Below are 19,319 nucleotides of genomic sequence, written 5' to 3'. Positions count from 1 at the left end.
GTAGACTGATATTATTAATGATTTAAGAAATTGTCATGAGTTTTGCTTCTTTATTGTCTTTCTATCGTAGTGTACTATGCTACTTAAGAAAAACATGTAGGTGTGCCTGAATATTCTCATGTAGATTTAGATGAAATCACAAAAAAGGGATCTGGGCTGGAACAGACAGAATACCCCACCAGCATGACCAGTACCATACATGTATGTTTGCACAATAAAAACCCTACACCTTGGGGAATACTGGTACATTGCTCAGAACTGTGATGGGATACTTTACACAATTAGTTAGGGCATTCAGGTCAAACTAAACTAGTGTGTCTGAAGTCACACTGAAATTAAAGTGACAGCTTGAAACTAAAAGCATGTTAATCTCTCTCTCTCTCTTAGGTGATCCCTCCACTGTTTTGGAGATTATCAGATGAGGTGAATTCATTGTCATTCTTTTGATGCTAAAACACACAAAAAAAAACAAGCAAAACAAACATAAAATAATGGGTCTAATTACATTTTATGACCGCTACACAAAATTTCACTTGTGTAGCAATTTTTTACATAGAACTGTACAGAACATCGTTGAAAGCTTTTCACTAAGAACCACAAATTCTAATCAAATTTGAGAAGTAAATTATTCCCTGAGCATCCATTTTTTTTGTACAAAAAAGTACACTCTTTCAAGAAATACTAAAATTGAAATTTGATCTTTCTGACCAAAGCCACTCTTGATTCTGAAAATTACACAGTGTAAATTATTGTGGGTTTGCCTAAAAGATTCTGATTCGGAATTTGCAAAGAGGATTGACTCTGGGTTATAGGTAAGGGATTTGGGAATTAGTCCTCATTTTTTATGCTAGCTTTGGAAAAGATAAATGTACTGTACTGTAGCTTCCCTCTATCAATGTCCAATCTCGACTAGGTTTTGCTATGCTTGGTCACATGTGATGATTAAAAGAAAGAAAGAAACATGTATGTAGGGTAAAGTATGGTGATAAAGGCCAGGCAAGGGAGACATGAAAAGTGACCTTTATGAGCAGGTGACGTGTTCTTTGTGGAGAGTTTCCTATAAATGTATAATACATATTTCAATGGAGAAAATATTCCAAGGGAAACCAAAACTCTTTCTATATGTATTGTACAATTAGGGCCTATCTAGAAAGAATTTGGGTTTGTTAGTATAAATACATGTACATGTAAGTCCGTACAGGGCTCTCTCAAAAAAAATGTTTTTATATACTGAAGAGACCACCCTTTCTAAGAATATAGCAATGAATAAATAAATAAATAAATTCTTGTACATGTATTTTAGGTGGAGACATGGAGTGGATCCATTGAAGTAGGAGTGATCTCTCTGGACCCAGACAACCTAGAGCTTCCCCCCAGTGCCACAGCACTCTGCGAGGGATCCTGGATCCTCTCCGGATGTACCGTTCTGCGGAACAGTGAGTCCATCCTGGACGAATACGCATGTGACCTTGATGCTTGTGCCCTAGGAGACAGGGTGGGTGTGCAGAGGAAGAGGAATGGTGAGCTTCGGATCTACCTGAATGGTGTTGATCAGGGCATCGCTGCGTGCAATCTACCCAAGAAGGTACACGCTGTGGTGGACTTGTATGGCAAGTGCACAAAGGTCACTTTGGTATCTTCCCCTAGAGGTGAGAACAAAAGAGATTGAAAGTACATGTAAATACCTACATCCTTTCAAAACATTTTTACTTACAATAGGGACATTCATTCATATCCTACACGTCACTCATCAGACTTTCATAATTTGACAAACCCGAAAATAATTTAAGTACATAAAACAATTAGACACCACGGCCCAGATATATGGAACGACATACCCAATCATATTAAACTCACTGCATCTGTCTTTTCTTTTAAAGCTTCATTGAAAAAATACCTTTTATCCAGATATTCATAAATCTCTCACCTGCACTTGCACCCACTAGCACACACTTCATTTTTCAATTTCTACTTTTTTTTTCGTTCTTTGATGATTCGTAACATTAATTTTTTCTTACAGACACAATTAATTTCTTAGGTTTCCATGTAACCTTCCCTTTTTTGGCTGCTATGCTTCAAGCATTTATTTGCTCATATAGTTTGCCTCTGCATTTTACTCATTAATTTTTTTTCTATATATTGAATTAATGTCTTTCTCCAGTCACTATATATACGATTGTCACTTGGTTATGTACTTTATGCTATATTATGATTATGTCTCACGCATTGTAAATTTGTTTTGTATATTATCTCAATAAATGCAGAAAATCCTGCCAAAAAAAAAAAAAAAATATGGGTGCGTTCAAGAGATTTTCTTGTGATGGAGTCACAAATCAAAGCGGCAAAACAAAATATGTTTACTGTTGAATTTGATATTGCACTTTCCACTTTTGATGAATGTGACATGGATTTTGGATATAGGATATTGATTTGCATAAATTTATCTATTAAAAGAATCAAGCCTTTCGCCTTTTTTGTTATTTTCGAGCCCACTCCAAACCAGGTAATAGTTTGAATTGGGCTGGCAAGTGGTAACCATTTGCCAGGTAGGATGTGAAAGCTATTGTTTGCTTTGTAATTTTAATGACTTCACTGCACATTGCTGACATATTTTCCAGGGAGTTGATATATTATTGTGCATACATGTACACTGTATGCAGGCAAACCAGAATCAAATGTACAATTGCACATGTATATCTGTGAAGTACTTTGGTTTAGTTTTCAAGCCAAGTAGCAAATGGGTATTGAATGGGTACCTGGTAGGATGTGAGCGCAATTGTTGACTTGACTGCTCGTGAGATTGTGTACACACTATATGCCAGGCTACGATAATCCAGACAAAGTTTTAGAGACATCAGGATTAAGTAGCATGATATGAAATTGGAATATGATTATTATAAATACTGTTATAATTGAATTAACCATTTGTACATGTACTTATATCCCTTATATTTTGCCTTTAACAGTTATAGAAATGAACAATAGTGAAATGGCCCTATCCAACCAAGAAGTAGATTCCTGTCAGGATTCAGACTCTGATACCGATGATACGTGTGGAGAATACATCGACGACTTGATACATGTAGGGGAGGCTGAAGAAGAGAACAATGAAAATGATGACAATAATAATGACGATGGTGATGGTGATGTTGATGACGATGATGACGACGACGATGATGACGACGATGATGATGAAGATGACGATGAGGAGGATGAAGATGAGGAGGAGAGTTCAGTTGGCGATGAAGATAATGACTCTTGTGATGACGATGACGAAGACAATGAGCGTGAGAACGAACAGGAGAATAATAACATTGATGCGGATGTGAACAGTACTGATTCCGACGAGCCTGTCGCGGCTGCCGCAGCATCGCTTAATTCGCCATTGTGTTTCCACTCAAGACACGGGTCAATGATAAGGTTAAAGAACTCTGGGAAAACAGCAGAGAGAACCAATGCAATGGACGAATTCAACAATGGTGTGGTGATCACAAACAGAGCTCTGAGGTGCAATGAAATATTTGAGGTGAGTATAACTACATGAATCAATTTGGAGAATATTGCTTTTAAAAGGCATTTTCACAATAAAGAATAAATTGTTGGGTTTCTAAAATAAATACTCTGATAAATATCCATTTCATTTGCATTCTTCCACTCTCTTATTCATTTACTAATACATTATTGGTGGGATATTGTAAAATTGGTCTGCATTTGTTAACAATATTTATCAAATCCCCAAGCAATGCCCGCATTACTCCTTACAGAATAACCCTTTGTATGATTTTACATAATTATCAAGGAGAGCTGCAATTATTTGTAGACTAATGGGAGAATGAACAGTTATAAATATTGCGAATTTGTGAATTCCATTTAAAATCTGTATTCTTGTTCCCATGCCACCACAGATCCGTATTGATGAGTTAATAGATAAATGGTCTGGATCTATTGAGATTGGAGTAACAACACACAACCCTGATACTCTTGAATTCCCAGCCACCATGACAAACCTCCACACAGGTAAGTACTGTGATATTGTCCCTGATAATAATCACCCATACTTAATACCAAAGTGATGACTTTTATTGTATTTCAGCATTATTTATACCATAGCTCGGCAGGGCAAACCCAAATTCGGTGGGAGTTGGACCATGGAGATATGACTTCATGAATACATACAGCCTCATTGAAGTCAAAACATTGAGAACCCGGTTTATAATACATTGAGCTTGTTGGGGTTAATTATGCATTCATGAGGTCATATCTTGGGCCCTTATGGACCGATTCCCACTAAATTTTGGTTGTGGAGGTACCGTATTACATCATGATCTACCGATCATGGTATAAAGAATGCTGAAATGCAAAATTGATGGCGTCATACTTTGGTAGTCTATAAGCACTCTCCCATGTACTTGATTTGATTGATACTTATTACAATATTGGACGGATAGAATGTCAAAACTACATGTATGGCGGGGGATTTTCACTTTGTGCACATATGTAGGCTAAACACCACAGTAAATGCATGCACAATTCATAAAGGTTGATTTTCTTTCTTTTTTTAAAGACAAAATCCTTATACTTGTGTTTATGGTAGCATTATATAGAAACTGACAAGATATTGGAATAGCAGATTTATCTTCTAAATTTTTACAATGAAAATAAATATATTGGAATTATATCACACCAAATCCACTCTGTAGAGTGCTCAAGGGGCTTTTACATTTTTTTTACAAAGTCACTGCCAAATGTTACTCTTTGGATTGAGCTGATGGAGAGATGTTTGATTGAAATCTTGTATGATATCAGAACTGTTAGACTTGAAATTTCTTTTAAATATTTCTTGTTGTTAATCTCGTTTATCCATAATTCATTGTTTTGTTTTGATTTGATAGGAACTGTTATGATGAGTGGAGGTGGTATCTTATCCAATGGGAAAGGAACAAAGAGAGAGTATGGTGAATGCACATTAGATGAATTAGGGGTGAGTAGACTTCTTACAACTTCTTACTTCTTACGGAGCGTTGTGGCTCAGTAGATTAGTCTCCGGACTTTGAAACAGAGGGTCGTAGGTTCGAATCCCAGCCATGGCGTAATTTCCTTCAGCAAGAAACTGATCCACAATGTGCTGCACTCAACCCAGTTGAAGTAAATGGGTACCGGTTGGAAGTAATTCCTCAAGAAGCTATGTGCGCAGCTGTGAACGCCTAGCTTAGCCGGGTAATATAGGAGCGCCTTGCGCACCTAACAAGGTGGATATGTGCGCAATATAAATACCCTATATTATTATTATTACAAAAAATATTTGTTTGAAATAAATCTCCAAAATCAACTATCTTCAATTGCTTTATTGAATTTGAAGAGTTAATATGATTTGTTTTAGCTATGTCATAAGCAAAACAAAACAAATATTTTATACAAATATACAATGCTGCTCTTTTCTCTGAATCTCTTTCATATTAATCAGTGAATTGTTGTTTTTTTCCAGTGAAGATTTTGTCCTTAGATATGGAAAATGACCTTTGTGATTTCTGATGGTGAGCTTCTTAAAGGACAAGTCCACCCCAACAAAAAGTTGATTTGAATAAAAAGAGAAAAATCCAACGAGCATAACATTGAAAATTTCATCAAAATTGGATGTAAAATAAGAAAATTATGACATTTTAAAGGTTCGCTTAATTGCACAAAACAGTTATATGCACATCCTGGCTGGTATGCAAATGAGGAGATTATGCCATCATCCACTCACTATTTCTTTTGTATTTTATTATATGAAATATGAAATATTCAGATTTTCTCCTCATTGTCAAGTGATACAATGATTAATTCCTCCCTGGACATGTGGAATTACCATTGTTTAATACTATATGGTTCAGTCAAGTTGGTCCTTATTGTCAAATCTATAAAAAATGAAATATTGTATAATTTAAACAATAAAAAACAAAAGAAGTAGTGGACATCATCGACTGACTCACCTAGTTGTGCATATCACTGTTTTGTGAAAAATAAGCGAAACTTAAAAATGTCATAACTTTCTTATTTTACATCCGATTTTGATGAAATTTTCAGCACTATACTAGTTTGATTTTTCTATATTTATTTATTCAAGTCAGCATGTTCCTGGGGTGGACTTGACCTTTAATTAAAGTGGTATTCCAGTTTTTAAGGGGGGAATGAATATTTAGGGGAGAATGTCATGGGAAGTGGTCAATGTGTAAAAGATAGCACATTCTTTCTTTTTTTAAAGCTAAAATTGTTGGGCAGACAATTATTTGTAGTTTCATATATTCATTTCTGTGTGCAGTGCAATGTGACTCTTGGTAGAACTGTATCAAACTATTATTATAGTTAGTGATTACATGCAATCAAACGAGATAAGAGATGCATTATAAACACACTGTCCCAGTTACTCTCAGAGTTTTTTGGTCACAGTTCAGCTCATGATTTATATTTGATTTCTATATTAGAGGTAATTTGTAACAATTCTCATCTATCAGTTGAATTACACTGTGTTTTCATATTTTTTGTAGGTTGGAGATCACATAGCAGTTGTACGTAAGACTTCGGGTGATCTTCATTTCTTCATCAATGGACGGGACCAAGGCCTGGCGGCTCCAGACGTGCCCAGTACAATCTATGGAGTTGTGGATCTCTATGGCATGGCTGTACAGGTAAGTCCACTCTCCTTGCTACTGTTTACTACGATACCTCAGCATGGATAATTTAACAAAGGTCTGAGGCACTTTCCCCTGCAGCTGTTATAGGGAATCTGCTGGGCCCAGCTTGATTGATCGTGAGTCTGATTCCCCCTTCCCCATTCTTTCCTCCTATCTCAATCTATGTATGTATATCATAATCTCTCAATTTTTGTCCCTTTTCCAGTGCTTCCTTCGTAGCACATGACCAGAGTACCATGTTAGCAACCCAAGATAGATGCCTTATGCATCTTACCTTAAATATTTCCCTCTATAACAATAATAATGACATCATATGTTACCCAAGGTAGCCACTTCAGTTCAGAAAACTGTTCTCCCAGCGGCCCTGCTTAACACGATAATTTTATTATAAGCAGAGTTTAGAAGGCTACCTTGTTCGGGCGCTCAGGCATTATATTAATTTCTTCCTACCAGGTACCCATTCACCTCACCTGGGTCAAGTGCAGCACAATGTGGGTAGATTTCTTGCTGAAGGAAAAAAATTCATGGCTTGGAATCTAACCCACCTCCCTCAGATTAAAAGACAAGAGTTGTAATCACTAAACCATGACGCCTCTCTCCCTCTTCACCCCATCCCCTCTCCTTCTGTCTATATTTTGATATAATTATCTTTCTGTTTTTGTCTGTATTATGAGGTTTCCATTGTCGAGCTTTGTAGACCAGACTACCATGTTACGGATCTAGATAGACATAACCTCCAATCACTCCCTCTGTTAATCTCCCCCCCCCCCTAATGCCCTCCTCCTAATGCCCTCCTCCCTCCTATCTCATTCTATGTATGTAGATCAGAAATTATACAACACATACAGAGATCCCTGACAGCTGATTGGATAAATGCACATCACATGACATTCAGATGAATCATCTATAGCATGCTTAGATATGAAAGCCGTGCTATAGTCGACTATAGCACGCTCCTGCTATAGTCGACTATAGCACGCTGAAGTAAATGAGCCAGCACTGCAAGATCCCAGGGCACACTAAACCCATGGACATACCCTTTACAAATTAAGTGAATTAGCTGTATACGCGCATACGTAATCACCTTTTTCGTAACTCCGACCGATGTATGTGGCACGTTGCTAAGCTGAACACAATGCGCGTACGTACGTTGCTAAGCTAATCATTCCCAGGGTATGGCTGCGTACCTAGACGACGCGCTTTAAATAGTGCAGTGTTGGTTTTATCTCGTTTTTCTTTTCCAATATCAACTTTCATTTTCATGAGGACTAGGCCTACTCTAGACTATTCTAGAAGATTCTACCAACTGGAATTGGATATTTATGGAACGAAATTCAAGAGTTTGTTTATTGTTGAAGTTTGACTTGGTATTGGAAAATTTTGTGTTATGAGTTTGAAATGGATTTCCTTCTGGATTTTATGGAATTCGTTCACAAATTGGACTTTATGGATGTATGTTGGAAGTAGGTCTACCGCGGTACTTGACTCTACTTTTACTGGAGTAAATCTACTGACGCTCAAAAGACAACGTTGTGAGCAAAATAAGACCTAACGCACGTTAGTCATACATGTAGACTAGACCGATAGCTCTAGCCTATCTAGATCTAGTCCTAACTTAGATCTAGACCTTATATAGACTAGATGTAGATCCATAGTAGTCTAAACTGTAAGCTATCAGTGTTGTATAAAACAAATATTCAATGTTGTATTCGTGCGACGTTCCGAATATTACATTCGTTACAAGTTGAAACAGTCTATTCAACTTGCACACTCATGTAATATTCGGAACAATCGCACTCATCAACAGTGAATATTTGAATAATATTTTACTTTGTTCTTTTATAAGTTTTTCATTGTAGATCATCACCTGAGTAGGAGTAGCATGTTTGCCTAGATACACATTTCGTGCATCTTAATTACCTCAAATCCTTCCTATTTCTTTCTCTCTCAAAATTTATGGAATCATCTCTTTGTATTTGTCTCTGTTATAAGGTTTCTATAGTAGAACATCACCAGAGTACCATGTTAGCAGCTCTAGACAGACGCCTCATGCATCTTAATTATCTCAAATCACTCGCTGAACAAGAGCTACCTTTCGTCTTTGGAGGTAAGTTGTTTGTCTATTCTCCTGTACATAATTAAATCCAGTAAAATTGTGTTCAAATTTTTCTTGTCTATATGTTGCATATATTTTATTTATTTTAGAGGATTTTTTTTTGAAGAAAATGTCATTTGTTTCTCTGAAAGAAGCCATAGAAAATTTCATGTTACAGATATTTTCATAATTTTGACTTGATACACCTTTGCAGGCAACATATTCAATGTTTCCTTGAAGACCACTCAAGAGTGATTTTATATATTACTGTTATTTGTGTTATCTTCATGCTGATGAATGCAATATCTGATATGTACTACGATATTTTTGATATTTCGCGTACAAATCACTTTCCATTCTAACAATATTGCATGCCAGCAAGCAAACATCTCGAGCAAAATTAGTACAAGGTTTTATTTTATTGAAAAAGTGGCTTGTACATGTGTAATAATAGAAATTAGAGATAAGCTTCCCATTATACTCAACTAAATGACTTCTCTACAAACAAGTAATCAATCTTCTTAATATTTATCCTTATAGATGGAGATAGAATGATGTCAGAACCACTTCTTTTCCATCCTATCTGTGGGGCACATGCTGAGATCATCAACGGATACAAGTCTGCACATAGACCAAGGTGAGATTTCGTACTTCATGTTTTGTATATAGTCAATGTTTCTTGTGCTTCAAAACGGTGCACACACCTTTTGGGAAAGGGAGACCATACAAGATATTAAAAGGATCAGTGAATTCTGTATAATTGTAGCAGCTTTTAATAAAACAATAGTTTTCACTTGTCCAAAACTTATGAAGCATCTGTTGATGACTACATTGATGCAGTGACATAGACTTATAGATCTGTGATGGGAAGTGAAATGTTTTCTCTTGTAATTGATTTTTTAATATCTGTTATTTATTCACATCACTATTTCATCCAGGCTTTTTGTGTTTTTGTGACTTTGGCAATGCTACCTTGCTGACATATAAATCTTTCTATTTAAAAGAATTTTATTGTAAAGTCAATTATAGAATTAGCTTATATTTAATCAAATTTCTCTCTTTTTTCTCTCAACCAGGGCTATGGATGACTTCAACAATGCAGTAGTCTTGACAAATAGACCTTTGAGAGAAAATGAAATGTTTGAAGTTAACATTGATAAGATGATTGATAAATGGGCGGGGTCTTTGGAGCTTGGCGTGACAACTCATTCTCCATGTAATCTAGGTGAGAAACATATACTCATTCTTTGTCTATCCTTTTCTCTGCCTCTTTCTCTATCTCTCTCTCTTCCTCTTTGTCATCATCTGCTTCCTCTTTTTTCTCTATCTCTTTTTATTCCTCGTCTCTTTCTTTCTCTGTCTCTTTTTACCCCTCTTTCTGTTTCTCTATTTTCTCTTGGTTTTTCACTCTTTCTCCCTTCTCGTTTACATTATCTCTCTTTCTCCTCTCCCTCCACCCTCTCTCTCTCTCCCACACAAACACCCACATTTACTCTCACATGCCTCTTTTCCACTTTCCCTTGCTTTCATTTCCTTTCTATCTCCTATCTTTCTATCTTTTAGGGTATTCTTTGATCTTATACCCTTCCGTTCACTTGTATATGTATGAAGTACAGAGAGAAATCTTATCTCCAATCTACTTCATGAAATTGAAAGACCTAGACCAGGGCTTCATATGCAAGTGTGAGGCCCCTTGAGGCCCAATGAAATTGTTTATCAGCAAGCCTGCCTTTGACAGTGTTTGGGGCATGCATGTACGTATCAGATTCCACCAGGATGTCTTTCAACCCTGGATCACCCCAAAGCTTTCCAATAGAAGTGATGAAGGTTGCAACATTATGGAACCCTCCTAGTCTGATCAGAAGATTGGGGAAATCTTGAATGTGGCTGTATTTGACTATCTGCGCTACAGCATAGAGCTGTTGGTCAAACGTGTACACATGTTTGACCAAAAATGCGGACAGGATTACAACGTACACATACGTTATAATCCTGCCTGCATTTTTTGGATAGATCCTTCCCTTGTTTGAGAGTTGTGTACACAGTTGCTATATGAGAAGGAGAAGCTTCTATGATGGTCACTTCATCTTGGCGATCCTCACAAGCAGACAGTAAAGTCTCTAGACCTTAGACATTTACCCTATTACTCTATTGTTTTCATTTTATTTTTTTCTCAGACTTTCCATCAACGATGACCAACGTCAGGAGTGGTACATGGATGTTGGCTGGTAATTGTGTTATGCACAATGGCACCAACATCATTGATGAGTATGCCACAGATATGGACCATTTGAAGGTATGCTAATCACCACAGGCTTCAAATTTTGATCCTTTTAGGGGAAGGGCATGCCAAATCTCAAGGTCAATGAGGGGGGAAATTAAAAGTGCATCCATAGTCATGACCTTCAATTATTTTAAGCTGTGACTAATCACAATCACATAAATGTTTGAGTGCAGTCTGGGCCCCATATCCCAAAGGATTGCAAATGTGAAAGATCAATTCTGATTCGTTGTTATTGTTCTTCTGTTTATATAATCTATTTGTCGAAAAAAAGTAATAGAAACAATATCAAAAGTAACTGATAAGGGGAATATATGCCTTATGACCAGCATTAGAGATGAGAACGTAACATGAACATTGACTTTGGAACGAGTTAAGATGGAAGAAAACATGTAAAAATTGCCTTGTTTTTAACTCTGAATTGGTTAGCAAGGGAGGACCTTGTACGTGTATGTGTTTGAGTTTTTGTAGATGTGCATCAATCAGATATGATTATATACATCTGGGACCGACCTTTAACGTCACCATCCGAAAGACATGATCAGGGCTCGAACCCCAAACCTCTGAATCAATTTTTAACTTCCCAACACAGCTTGTATTACAGGGGCACGCCTTAACGCCTATTAACACATAAATCTATTGCATCTGTGATACTATTTTTAATTGTGAAGCAAAGCTTCCAAGTCTCTTTTTGACCTGACATTTTGCACTTTTTATTCAACACAGAATGGTGACAGGGTTGGAGTTGTAAGAAGACCAAACGGTGATCTTCATTTTTTCTTTAATGGCGTGGACAAAGGGGTCGCGGCTTCACATGTGACCTCGAGTCTCTATGGGGTCGTTGATCTGTATGGTCAAGCGGCAAAGGTCACCATTGCTGATCCTGGAGGTAGGTCATTTGGACTATCTTAGTCATGTAATGATTTGAAGAAAAAAATAGAAGCGTTTATGTCTTTATGCAAAAGGTACAGTAATTAATGAACAGGGGTGTAGAATTCAGCAGATTCAAGTTTATTAAACAGTAAAAATAACTGAAAAAAGAAAGAAATGCATTTAAAATATGAAAAAAAGAACTACATAAGAAAATTTGTCTTTTGCACTTGTGATGGAAACCTGTGGAAATTTGCCAACTTGTAATCAAAATTTCACCTGCATTTCAGTGTGATTTATCTCCCCTGAAAATCATCAAAACTTGACTGTTATTTTTATATTTACTGTATGGGACCAAATTAAAGATGGTCATGAAGATGGATGGGCAGGTACAATGCTAAACCCCCTACAGACATTGTCTCCGGGGGCATGAAAAATCAGCAATGCAAAGTGCTGCTGATGAATGGCATTAATTTATCAAGTGAAATGCTCTTTGATATCCAAACGTTTGTTGCACATAACTTCAAATAACTATTTCATAGTATATTATTCTATAGACTTGAAGTTGATTTTAGCTGCCTCTAAATATCTCTCGTCATTTCTCCTCATAACAGAGAGGATGCAAGCAGAATCTGTGAGAGATGGCATCACCCCATCCAGTACTTTCACCGTTGAGAGCCCAGCCCACCCACAGCAGAGGTTTCACGCGAAGCATGGCAGGAACGCTACCATCAGCAACAATGGGAAGAGGGCATTCCGGGCCAATCCAGCGGGCGAGTTCAATGAAGCTGTTGTGATGAGTTGTTATCCACTCACCAACGGAGAGCTTTTTGACATCTGTGTGGAAAAGATGGTTGATAGGTGGTCAGGATCTATCGAGATTGGTAAGATGCGTTATCTACCTACCAATTGAGAGCTTTGAGATTTGTGTTTAGAAACTGTCAGTGGGTGGTCAGGATCTATCAAGATTTGTAAAAAAAAAAAATATTTATCATACACAGCCTCTTTGTACAAGGACCCCATTGCATAAAAGTCATTATTTAAAAAAAAAAATTGCTATCCAATGGTAATGGTGCTCAAAGCCAAACAGAATCAAATATTAAATGGAAGTTACTGTTAAATGGCAAAAATACCATATTTGTAATTTTTTATGCAATAGAATGGGGTCCAGGAGTCTCACAAAGTGTATGTTATCGGCTCATCCATTGTGAGCTTTCAAAAATCTGTGTAGAGAATTGTCAATAGGTCATCGGGATCTGAAGAGAAGTATAAGAAAGCATTTTATTTTACGAACTGTTTTTCTCAAATCTTGATATATCCAGACTTCTCATTGACAATCTTCTCAACACAGATGTAGCCTTTTCACTGATTCAACACTGATATTTAATTCAAGGCAAATGTATTTGTTTGTTGCGATGGCCTGAAGATTGGAATAGAAGCTTATGCTACAGACTGGCCAGTGACGCACACTGTCAAACAATGTTTTCTTTTCAGGTGTAACGACTAAGAAGCCAGAGGATATGGACTTTCCAAGTACAATGACAGACCTTGCATCAGAAACATGGATGCTCAGGTGAGTAGAACGGTAAAAAAGACCAAGTTCACTGCAGGGAAATAAAAAAATATAGGGTAAAACCAAACAAGTTAGTTCTGAAAATTTCAGTCAAATGTAAAATAAGTAAGTGTTGACACTTCTAAGTCTCACTTATTTGCGCTAAACAGTGAAGTGCACTTCGTGAGAGGTTACTGTGAGAAAACCAAACACATTACACCCCATGCTAATTCTTAGCATTGATGTAGTCGAAGCCGCCTTCAAGGCCTCGGAACGAGTCATGTTTTTCAAGTCAGTGGGAGGAAATGACTCAGAACTACTGGCCTCAACTACATCCCTGATTTTAAGGTTCATTTTAATCTACGTTTCCTACTTGAAACTGATTCTTCCATTCAGTTGTATAACAAAAAAATTTCTAAAGTTTTAGATGTGATGATAATCAAATACATATAGTATGCACTGCCATGCAACACTGTATTTGCATATTTTTGTTCTGTTTCTCAGTGGGGCTTCTCTGATGCAGGAAGGCTTCACAGTCAACCACACGTACTCACTTGACCTTGACACACTCCTTGAAGGTCAAAGAATAGGTCTCCTTAGGACAGAAGAGGGAGCCCTTCATTTCTATCTCGATGGGATAGACAAGGGCGTAGCTTTCACCAACATTCCCGAAGGTACTGTTGCTTTTTAAGTTCAATGTGTTCATTTTTATCACATTGCTGTTAAAATGCAGTTAAAGCCATGTTTGATAAAGATGTTCGTAATGGTCCTCATGACTTCATACATGATTTGAAAAGTCCAAAGTTTTTTCTTTAATTTTTTGACAAAGTGTGACACTTTTTGCATTCATTATTTGTTAATTTTTTTGTATACACTTTTATTATGTGATTTGAATGCATAAATAAATCCATCTCAAACACTTCAAATTCAAGTCATCGTAAATCCATTTGTAATCACTCGCTCGATCCGCTTTATGCAACCCAGCTTCCCCCCAACCCCCACAGGAACTATTTTTCCTTTCATGATGATGGATACTTTAACTGAATATTTGGATTTACTAAAGTTCTACATACTCGATGAGTTCATCCCAAATTACATTTCGTATCGAACCCAAATGGGCTCATTTGTAAGACTTCTTTACATTAAAGAGGCAATCATGTTTGGCCTCTGGCTGTTTTTATTGTTTTGTACCTACCTTATTTGTTTTTCTGACAGATGTTTATGTAGTGATAGATCTCTATGGACAATGTGCACAGATATCTGTCTATGATTCATCAATGACACTTTCTGAAAACCAACTCATCTTGCCTCCACCAACAGTACCGATTGAAACAATTCTAACAGGTAAGGCTTTGTCTTTATCGTTATCATCATTATCATCATCATCATCATCATCATCATCATCGTCACCACCACCATCATCAGCGGCCGCATCAGCATTATCATCGTTATCACCATCATTATCATCATCTTCAACATCATCAAAATCATCATCATCACCATCATCATCAAAATCATCAAAATCATCATCATCGTCATCATTACCATCATTGTTATCATCATCATCACCTTTGTCGTTGTCACCATTAGTATCATCATCAGCACCATCACCATCTATATCATCATCATCAACAATATCATCATTATTCAAATTCATGCTGTTAATTTTCTTTTAGAAATGGCAGGAGCATGATCTTGTTTTTTGGACATGAATATCCTGTTTGTCTAACCTAAAAATCTTTTTACTTACATTCATATGTATTTTTTTCAAAACATGAATCTCATTGAAAGGGTACTAGAAGCATTATATTATCTAGGTTATCCATCCTTTAGCCCAAACAAACTTTAGAACTCAAAGAAACAGTTTTCACATCAAGTCAAATAAAAAATGTGTTTATCATGTTTAAAACCAGGCCATTAAATACATAGACTGTAATGGGGCTGATTAGGTTCTCATTAGTCATATTTTGGGGTATTTTTTTAACCATTTACTACCAAATTTGGGCTGTGGATGTTATTCATTTTTCTCAGAGATACACAAGAAATTATGAAATGCGAAATTTGTGTTTCCTTATGACGTCAACTTTGGTACTCTACAGATGTAAGGCAGACCTGCCAACCATTACGTTTTAGCCGTATTTAGTACGTTTTTGCAACCAAAATACGGCAGTACGTTTTTTTTTTTTTTTAACTAAATCGTAATTTATTGAGAAAAATAATCTCTATATGTCTCTATTTCATAAAACGTGCACAAATATGGTTATTAGATCAATGTAATTTCAGGTAACTTGTTTTTTTTTTCAATCATTTTGTTCAAACCAGGGTGAAGATATACACATGTTTAATGTTTTTTTTTTTCATCTGCAAGAGCAGTGCGCATTTTAGCTTGCATGCAGTTTGAGCGCAGCGATGAGCGAGTGCGCCAAGCATTTTATTATGAAATACACTTTTTTGGGGAAAAGTACAGTTTTTTTTATCACAGAATACAGTTTTTCATTCCCAGAGGTTGGCAGGTCTGGTAAGGCTGTCAAATATTTTGACCTTTAACCAGCATTGAATTCTTGACATCCATTCCACAGTACCAGGTCTGCCTCACAAGTTCCACCTTTGCATCGGTTGCAACGTCTCACTCTCTGAGGACTCCTCAAAGGCCACAAGAACAGATGCCTTCAACAACGGCATCATCTTCAGCTCTAAACCACTCGTAGAAGGAGACTTCTTTGAGGTAGGTCTATCTGTGTGAGACCCAAGCACATTCTGTAAGATGTTTTTGATTAGTGGTTATGTCCTTCGGCTCTGAACCATTAGGTCCTGGGATTGGCTTAGATCCCATAGATGCATAAGTGTCCAGTAGCAAGTTATTGTTGTACTTGCTTGTATCATTTTAATACATTGGAAACAGATACTGAATGGATATGAATCTACTTGAATTGTACTGTACAAGAATGGATCCTGTAGTCAACTTCTCCTGCAGAATAAGTGTCCAATAGCAAGTCATTTGTTTTTGTTTATATTAGTTGAAAATAACTTTTTAAAACTGATTTGATATGAATTTAATTTTGCTTTACAAAAATATGGTGTTATCATCATTATTGTGGAATCATCGCTATAGTAGTTCTCACCTGCGTTTGTAATCAGAGGGTCATGTGTTTTGAATTCCTAGGGTCCTTTGGTTAGGCATTAGTCCAATTTTTGCCACTCTCAACCCAGGTTTTAAATGGGTACCCAGTAGGATGTGAAAATCTGTGTAACATGCCTAGCAGTTGAGTTTAGAAACTTGTCGGAATGCTCCACAGGGAGTGGAGAAAGTTCATACATTGTATGCTGGCAAGCTAGGATCCAACATATTATATGCTCTGTAAGCATTAGAAATTCATTATTACTACTGTTGATTGTTATTGTTTTATTTCTCATATAAACAATTTCAGGTACAAATTGACAGACTAGCCAGGCATTGGTCAGGTTCCCTCTGTATTGGACTCACCACGTACCATCCCGACGATCCGCTACTAGCCGAGCCACTGGTCGCCACCACCTCTGAACTGAAGGCTAGGGGTACGTGGGTCATGCAGGGGTCAGATATCAGGAAGAACGGGGTCAACATCAGGTCAAATTACGGCCCAACGTTAGAAAGATTAGAGGTGAGCATCAGTGGAGCATTTCGTAACATAAATAATGTTATTTATGCTACTGAAAATCCTTGTATCAGCAAATTTATCTGCTGATTTATGTTTCCTTTATCAGTATAAAAACTGTGGATATGGCTACTAATCAAGTGATGGGCTAAAATGTATCATGTGAAATTTATTTTAAGTGCAAACAGTAAAATATGATAATTACTGGTTACAATTATTAGTTCTGGTGACCGGTCAAAGTTTTTAGATTAGGCTGGTTCAACATATGTAAGGATCTACATCACTAACTTATAAAACATATAATACGCATCATTTTGCTAGGGCATTAGAATAACACACACTTGTCATCCTTTGAAACAGTATTAGATAATGGTTTGTCATGCATGTGATTCTTACTAATGCACTACTTGATGTGTATTTATGGTATATCTCATTGTTGCAGATTGGTCATAAGGTCGGTGTAAGGTTAACAGCTGATCGTTGTATGCACATGGTAGTCAATGGAGAAGACCTAGGCCAGGCTGCTGTAGACATACCACAGGTAACAATAAGAGCCATGTAACATAAAGCTTAAGGATTGATCATAGAACTGATTTTTACGACTGATCATACACAATTATCAATGCAATCAATTGTAGAAAACAGCCTTATGATCAATCGCTTAGCTTCATGTTACGGGACCCTGGAATATATATAAGTAAATAGCTTCGATTAGGATGAATTTAACTTTTTATCATTGTATTATAGAATATAAGGTTTGACCAGAGCCCCACAACATAAAGTTAATACTTCACCAGTCTCTTGTCAGTTAGATAAACACTTCTGTCTCTTTTTTGTGTGTGTTTGTGTATTTGGAGATTTCAAGAAATTTCTGGCAGTGAGAAATGTAATTTTGTGATGAATTTTCACTCTTATGAACCAGAATATAGCTTAACTTTTAAAGTGTATTTCTTTTGATATTTCCAGGGTGTGTATGCTATCGTAGAGCTGTATGGTCGAGTAGAGAGCATACATATCATCAGTTCCTCAGTCAGTCTCCCCAACGAACCCCTTCGGGCGCCCTCAATTTCATCAATAAGTGATACGGAACCAGACTCAGAAAAAGAGGTAAATTTGGCTAAGATATTGAGAATGGATTAATTTGATAATGATGATAATAATAACGGTATATTTACCCAGGGTAGCCACTTCAGTTCTGAAAACTGTTCTCCCAGCGGGCCTTGCTATTATTATTACCCTGGCTAAGCTAGGCTACCTTTTCAGGTGCACACAGCTTTTGAGGAATAACTTCCTGCCAGTACCCATTTACCTCACCTGGGTCGAGTGCAGCTCACTGTGGATGAATTCCTTTCTGAAGGAAACTACGCCATGGCTGGGATTTGAACCCACGACCCTCTGTTTCAAAGTCCGGAGACTAATCCACTGGGCCACGACGTCCAATATCAAGTATCCTTGTAGTAAATGAAGATGTTGATTTAACAATGTATCTTCTAAACAGTTAATCTTAACTCCTTCTTTGCTACATTACAGAATTGTATGTCTCCACCCAATGTTGGTACAAGTAGTTGCTGGAGACATTTTGGTTTTTCATTATCCATCCGTCTGTGTATGTAGTGCCTGTAATATATTTTTCATTGGCAAAGGCAGAGGCATAAATTACGACTACGTGAAGTAAAGATATCCATCCAGTCTGTTCATGTTTCATTTTTGCACCTTCAAAGTGTATAAGTTTCTTTACAATTTTCTCGTAAAAAAAGAATTCTCTCGGTACTTAATAAGGTCTTTGTTTCAATTTCATTTTGGTAGGTTGAAGTTTGTTGTTGATTTTTAGGGAAATGTGTGATAACCTTTGAAATTTGAATTTCTTTTCTAAAGGATGCATCCACAACATCAGAGAAATCGCCATCCATCTGTTTCCATGACAACCATGGGAAGAATGCATCGCTGTGCAATAATAACCTGACCGCCCGTAGGATAGGAAGCTATCATCAAGGCATCGTACTCAGCACCAAACCCTTGCCAAGAAAACAAACCTTTGAGGTAAGCAAATAGAAATCTTTTCTGAAATTAACATAACACAAAAAGTGAGTTCTCAATCAAAATGGCATAATGTTTTGGGGCTGCTAAAACCTGATATCTAAAATTGTATTTAAAAAAAAACTCTTAAGACGGCTCAGAAAAGGCTCTATTTTATGACACAAGTAGCAACCTT

General features: G+C 36.8%; 1 protein-coding gene across 1 annotated transcript in view; it reads left to right on the top strand.

Moving 5' to 3' along the window:
* LOC129276747 (neuralized-like protein 4) overlaps positions 1-19,319 on the top strand; it is a 37,746-nt gene that overhangs the window by 3,979 nt on the left and 14,448 nt on the right. The window contains exons 2-20 of the mRNA XM_064109233.1: positions 1,304-1,649; positions 2,967-3,526; positions 3,906-4,017; positions 4,893-4,981; positions 6,528-6,668; positions 8,667-8,781; positions 9,310-9,406; positions 9,846-9,994; positions 10,947-11,065; positions 11,777-11,939; positions 12,535-12,804; positions 13,415-13,493; positions 13,977-14,146; positions 14,688-14,816; positions 16,052-16,197; positions 16,901-17,113; positions 17,550-17,648; positions 18,074-18,214; positions 18,983-19,147. Of these exons, the coding sequence (XP_063965303.1) occupies positions 1,304-1,649; positions 2,967-3,526; positions 3,906-4,017; positions 4,893-4,981; positions 6,528-6,668; positions 8,667-8,781; positions 9,310-9,406; positions 9,846-9,994; positions 10,947-11,065; positions 11,777-11,939; positions 12,535-12,804; positions 13,415-13,493; positions 13,977-14,146; positions 14,688-14,816; positions 16,052-16,197; positions 16,901-17,113; positions 17,550-17,648; positions 18,074-18,214; positions 18,983-19,147 (3,303 nt within the window). The remainder of the gene's footprint in view (positions 1-1,303; positions 1,650-2,966; positions 3,527-3,905; positions 4,018-4,892; positions 4,982-6,527; positions 6,669-8,666; positions 8,782-9,309; positions 9,407-9,845; positions 9,995-10,946; positions 11,066-11,776; positions 11,940-12,534; positions 12,805-13,414; positions 13,494-13,976; positions 14,147-14,687; positions 14,817-16,051; positions 16,198-16,900; positions 17,114-17,549; positions 17,649-18,073; positions 18,215-18,982; positions 19,148-19,319) is intronic.

Source organism: Lytechinus pictus, chromosome 14, assembly GCF_037042905.1.
Source record: "Lytechinus pictus isolate F3 Inbred chromosome 14, Lp3.0, whole genome shotgun sequence".
NCBI lineage: Eukaryota > Metazoa > Echinodermata > Echinoidea > Temnopleuroida > Toxopneustidae > Lytechinus > Lytechinus pictus.
The sequence above is the reverse complement of the archived record's forward strand: the minus strand, read 5'-3'. Positions and strand labels throughout refer to the sequence as shown.